The sequence below is a fragment of the Notamacropus eugenii genome, chromosome 1 (genome assembly GCF_028372415.1).
Source record: "Notamacropus eugenii isolate mMacEug1 chromosome 1, mMacEug1.pri_v2, whole genome shotgun sequence".
In the NCBI taxonomy this organism is placed as follows: domain Eukaryota; kingdom Metazoa; phylum Chordata; class Mammalia; order Diprotodontia; family Macropodidae; genus Notamacropus; species Notamacropus eugenii.
Genome location: NC_092872.1, coordinates 756,756,958 through 756,763,067, shown reverse-complemented (window position 1 = coordinate 756,763,067; position 6,110 = coordinate 756,756,958). Strand labels below are relative to the sequence as shown.

Sequence of the window (6,110 nt, the reverse complement as noted above, 5' to 3'; positions counted from 1 at the left end):
GCTGGTGGTCCCCTGGGTAGGAAGAGATCCTGGTGAGACTATGATGGGGATATCAGCTTCTCTCCCAGGGTGGCATATCAAACACACTCTCCTTTCTAGAGTAGCTTGTATGGCCTTTTCCACAGGGATGATTTCTCCTCCCAACCTACAACAAATCCTAGTGCTGCCTGGTCACTGTTTTTGTATTCCTCCTCCAGGGTGGTATGGGTACTTGTGCACCCACCTCTGTGAACATCTGTACACTGACTGACTGGCTTTGTACCCAAAATCAATCAAGGGGGGAAGGAGGGCTGCCAGCACTTCCAGGAGCTGGGATTCCTTCCTATAGGGCAGGCAGGCAAACCACAACCCTACATGGTCATAATGGGTTTTCAGGGATAACTGTGATATCTTAAGCACAAAACATGAAAACAAAACACAGGGAAACAAACAGAATCTTTTCAATGATTGAGAATAATTCCAATGAAAAGCTTCATCTCCCTCCCTTCTGGATGAGGTGGGGGGCTGTGGCTGTGGAAGACTGCATACACTGTTCAAAACAGGGACTGTTGGTTAGTTTTACTGAGCTGCTACTTTCCCTCCTTTCTTTCGTGTTCTTTGATACAATGAATGGCTCACTGGATAGAGAGGGGAAGGATATATTTGGAAGTGAAGGTGTAAAAAGAAAAGGCACCAATAATGTTTTTAAGAATGACAGAAAAACTCCGCAACCTGCAGCCAATCCAGTCCTGAGCATGCACCTCTCAGCTCAGCAGGCCAGGTCTCAGATAATGGACACACAGTCTGCTCCCTGCCCAGATGCAGGACCCTCCTCCCTTCCTAGGACTCATACTGGGGAAGCCTTGGGGTAGCCAGGGTCACTCCCACACAATAATGAGCCATCCAAGGAGGAAGTCAGTGGAAACAAATGTGAAATGTGTGCTTTCTGCATAGATGACTTCTCAAGGAGAGTACAGATGACAAATACCACAGATCCTTGGGGACAACCCAATCCAAATCCAACCAATAACTTATAAGAAAAAACAGTTGCTACTATACCAGGTGTTCATGCAGACTCTACTAAAGACTTCCAGGAACAGGAAACTCTGCCCTCCTAGGAAGAGTTGGACAGCTCTAAGGATTGAGGAACTCTTCCTCAGACTGAGCTAAAAGCTGCCCAGGTGGGACTACCCCACAATGCTCCCTGTTCTGCCCTCAGAGACCCAGCAGAGCAAGTCTAAGCCCCCTTTCTTCATGAGAACTCTGCAGAATTCCTCCCCCACAACCAGTCTGAGTATTCTCAGTTTCCCCAATTGTATCTCCTCCAGCACAGTGCCCAAACAAGCCCATTTCTACCCTGGCTACCATCTGGGCACACCTGACATTGTCTATGGAACATCAGAAATGAACTAGACCATTCCCCCACCATTTCTAGGACATTTTCTTTTCTGTAACATAAAGAAATGAGGAAGGAGAGAAAGAAGGAAGGAAAGATGAAAGAAATATGAGAATCATTCAAAAAAAGGATTATTTAAAGCAAATGCCTTTTATTTCCTTTCCCACTAAAGAATTTGGATATTAGTAAGGTCTGCAAAAACCAGGTTTTGCTTCTCCAGTACAAGAATACAAGACACCAGGAGAATTTGTGCACTGATGTAGGACGTTTATTAGGCTCCTAATCTCCATGTTTAGCGTGTGAACTTGAATGCACATGCACCGTTCTCACTTCATGGCTTTTACATGCATGTAGAATCTTTCATCACCTGCATCCCGTACCACACACCAGCAGTTTTCTACCATCAGGACTGTGGTCAGTTCCAAGCCCATAAGGAAGATAATACCCACATGCTGATTGCAGGTATCAACATCGCTTATAGAACTGCTTCCTCTCTTGCCTCAAACTGCATCGTGGACACTATGTAAAAAATAAATTGCTGAATCAGGCATCTTCTTCAGCCTCCTTGAGAAAAAAAATAAAGCCTGAGCTATGAATTCCGAGCAACGATTGTCTAACCATGGCCGAAAGGTTCACCCTGAGAATTAGTGATCTGAACCAATGTGCCAAAGGCTAGAAGGTCAGAGTGGCTAAATGTTGGAAGAATGTAGCAGGATCCCAACAAGACCAACATGCAAGCCACTCCCCAGAGTCCCAGAGGTCCCAGGATGTCAAAGCTGGAAGTGATCTCAAAGACTAAACCTAACTCTCCCACTTAGAAAGAGGGAAAGTGAGGCTCATAGAGAGCCAGTGACTTTTGCCTAAGGTCACAGAGCTAGCAAGTGGCAGAGCCATAACTCAAACCAAGCTTCCTGAATCTTCCATATGCAGCTGATGTTTCCAGAGTACATCACTTCACTGTGTCATTCTCTAAGGATCCAGCGTCATAAACTTCCTCTGCCTCATCAATACTGGACGCATCTGTGGAGTCTTGTTCGCTCACTACAATCCCTGCAGAAGAAAGGCTAGAAATAAAGGAATGTACTCGTTTAGCATAAATGTCCCTAATGTTGAAGTATGGTAGCTCATTGCATCCCTCAGGTGGCTCATCACTGCCATGGTCCACATCAACATCCTTCTGTTTCTGATAATACTTGGAAAACTTGTTGAAAATAATTGTGATGGGAAGGGCCACCACCAGGATGCCACAGATGATGCAGGTGCTCCCAAGGAGCTTTCCAGGCAATGTGACAGGATGGGTATCTCCATAGCCCACGGTGGTCATGCTGATGGTAGCCCACCACCAGCAGATAGGGATGCTGGTAAGCCCCGACTGAGGATCATCTTTTTCCACAGAGTAGACAAGCACAGAAAAGATGGAAATCCCCACAGACAGGAAGAGGAGGAGCAGCCCAACCTCATGATAGCTGTGTCTCAATGTGGCACCAAGAGACCGAAGCCCAACTGAATGCCGGGCCAGCTTCAGGATGCGAAATATTCTCATGAGCCTCAGGATCTGAACCACCTTCCCCACATTCTCAATATCTTCACTGTCCTCATCTTTGGTATCCACAGCCAATGTGGCATAGAAGGGGATGATGGAGACAAAGTCAATGATGTTCAGAGGGCTCTTCCAGAACTTCTTTTGGCAAGGGGCAGCAACCAGTCTTATTGCTAATTCACCAGTAAACCAGATGATACATGTGATTTCCACTGCTTCCAAAATGGGGTTTTCCACCCCATCCTCTGTTCTCTGGAACTCTGCCATGCTGTGGACACACATCGCCACAATGGACGCCAACACAACACTCAAGGAGGAGACAGCGATGAGCTTGGCTGACAAGCAAGATGCAGGGTTTTCCATCCTGATCCAAATCTTCTTCCTGAGGTTGCCAAAGCGCATCGTGTCAAACTTCTCCAGCTCCTTCTCAAAGATGGAGGACTCTTCAAAGGAAGAGTCTGTGCTCACATCATTGCTCTTCTGGTCCCAGTCCTTACTGGGATTATCATCTTTCCGTTCTTGGTACCGGTTGCTGCAGCAGGAGTCAATGAAGAGCTCGTTAATGCCCCAGTATTCAATTTCCTGGCTGAAGGAAAAGACGCACAGCTCCTCCATGACGTGAAGCTTGCCCGTATAGTAAAAGTTCAAGACATAGCGGAACAAGGAGGGGTTTCGGTCAAAGTAATACTCCTTCTCCGCCACACTGTAGTCATCACAGAGCTCCAGGATGGCCTCCTCTGAGTGGCAAGTGAGTAAGCGCCCCAGTCTGGTGTGAGGAAAGCGTAGGAGGGTGCTCTGGCCAACAGACTGCCTGAAGCCCCCAACATTTAGGTTAACCAGTTCCTCGTCTTGTCCAGGGCTGTGGAAAAACTCACCAAAAACCATGGCGAATGCTGCAGGCTGGCTGCTGGCTCATGAGACTGACAAAGGAGATGGTGTGGCATCTGGAAGGAGAGCAAGACAAGGTTAGGTGGCTCCATCCCATTAAAGCCCTGACAAAATACTTTTAATGCCCCCGAATGAGGTGATAAATTAAAAATCCAGCAGGAAATGAAACCAGGAACACAGGCGCTCCTGTCTGCTAGGAGGAAATTAAAACCAGCCTTGCTATTAAGCCATGGGAATATGTTTGAGAACACAGGAACCCAAGCCAGTAACCCTGCCCACCCCACCCCTCCAAAGTCCCTTTTAGAAAAGCAAACCAGGATATTACTTCTATCCAAACCTACTTTCCTATTATTAGGTCTAACGATTTTAATTTTTTTTAAATCTCCAAAATCTACCAAAAGTACCACAGCTGTAGACAAAGGCTTTATTTAAAAAAATTTGTATCACTTGGACACAAGAAATCTATAAGAAATCCTTTCCTGGTGTCTCTTGTGAAGACAGAGGTTCTTGAAGGCCATGCCCACAAAGGGCCATGACCAAGCCAGTGAAAAGGACAAGTTTGGACCATTGGAAGGATGGTCACTAGGGGAGGAATTGTGTCATGAAGCCCATTTCTAATGAGAAAGAGAGATTAGCGGTAGATGAGGGAGGGATACCCCCCCACACACACACACACACATACACACACATCTGTGAAATCTGGGATAATGGAGTTAGGACATTCACTCCAACAGAGACAAATCCAGAGAGGTTTCCATGCTCATAAAATATAATCCAAACCACTCCCTGAGTCTTGGATTCACAGACTATCAAAGTTGAAAAGAAGCTAGACTAGAGAACACAGAACGTTAGAACTGGGAGGGACTTTGAAAGAGAGAGTTATGGCTGGTCTGAAACTGACAACACAGAACCTAGAACCTTGGAACTTGGAGAGACCTTCATGCATAGAATAGAGATGTGAGTATTTAAAAGCACTTTAGAATATAAAATGCCCAAGATGCACTTAAAAGACAGAACCAGAGGTCATACCATCCAACCTATGAAACTGAAATGAAACCAACCAAGTTTTCCCTTCTTCCATTCTCTCCCAGGGGCTATGAGTTACCTTTGCTACCCCCCTCTCTGCATTCCTAAGCCCTGGTCAGCTCAAGTTTCACCCACTCTATAAATCCTTCCATTCTTTCCATGATTCCTCCCAAGTTGTCAGTATCTTCTCCCACCAAATGATCCCCTATATCTAACAAAATGAGTACTCTGTCTATATAACAGTTATAACTGCTTATATGACTACTCATGTGGGTTTGCCCAACAGAATGTAAGCTCCTTGGGGGAAGGTCTGTCTCACTTTTGAATTTGCATCTCTAGCACCTAGTATAGTGCCTGGCAGATAGTAGGTGATTAGTAAGTATATCTTGATGGATTTGGCCCAAGGATTCCCAGTTCCCTTTCTGAGTTCCCATGGTCTTCAGCATCTGTACCAGTCAATTCTACTAATCTGTTCCCTTATTATGTCATGAGCCTTGTCTTCCCATTTAGACTGCTAGTTAGGAAAAACCATATTGTCCTTCCCTCGGGATCATCCCAGCTTGAGATGCACTCTATAAACACTCACTGGGACACAGCCTGCCTCATGGAACTCTGCAGAGTTCCAACTTCCAGCCCGTATTTCACTCAATCATCAGTCCATGGGGTAGGAGCTGGGAGGCATTTTGAGATAATTGATTTCTACTCTCTCAAACAGATGAAGGAACTCAGACACAGGAACAGAAGTTATTCATCTCTTGCCTGGTCCCACTGCCTTTGCAAATCCTCATCTTGTCAGCACATCCTTAATAACAACCATAATTGTAATCACAGTTAATAATTACAAAGCTCTTTATATGATCCCATTCAAGCCCCATGTTAACCCCATGAGGCAGGTGCCATGTTATCCCCATTTTGCAGATGAGGAAGCTGTAGCTCCCAATCATGAAGAGACTTGCCCAGGGTCACAGCTTTCAAACCTGAATTGACCCTCTTGTCACCAGCTTCCTCATGTCTCCCTTGAACCTCTCATGGTCCCGCTACCAATCCTAACAACATTACTATGAGGAGGTCAATAGGGCATCATTATCCTCACTTTACAAATAAGGAAACTCAGGCTCAGAAGGGAAATGACTTGCCTAGGGTCTCATTGCTAGGTCTGGAATCTGAGGAGATTCCACACCTTCTTACTCTTCTTGGATAAACTTCTGGACAGGTCAAACTGCCTCGTTGTACAGATGGAAAAACTGAGGCCAAGAGCATGAAAGTGACTTGCTCTAGAAT

General features: G+C 45.6%; 1 protein-coding gene across 1 annotated transcript in view; it reads right to left on the bottom strand.

Moving 5' to 3' along the window:
• Positions 1-1,621: 1,621 nt before the first annotated feature.
• Positions 1,622-6,110, bottom strand: part of KCNS3 (potassium voltage-gated channel modifier subfamily S member 3) — a 47,671-nt gene continuing 43,182 nt past the window's right edge. The window contains exon 3 of the mRNA XM_072644558.1: positions 1,622-3,859. Coding sequence (XP_072500659.1) covers positions 2,325-3,800 — 1,476 coding nt within the window. The 5' untranslated portion in view covers positions 3,801-3,859 and the 3' untranslated portion in view covers positions 1,622-2,324. The remainder of the gene's footprint in view (positions 3,860-6,110) is intronic.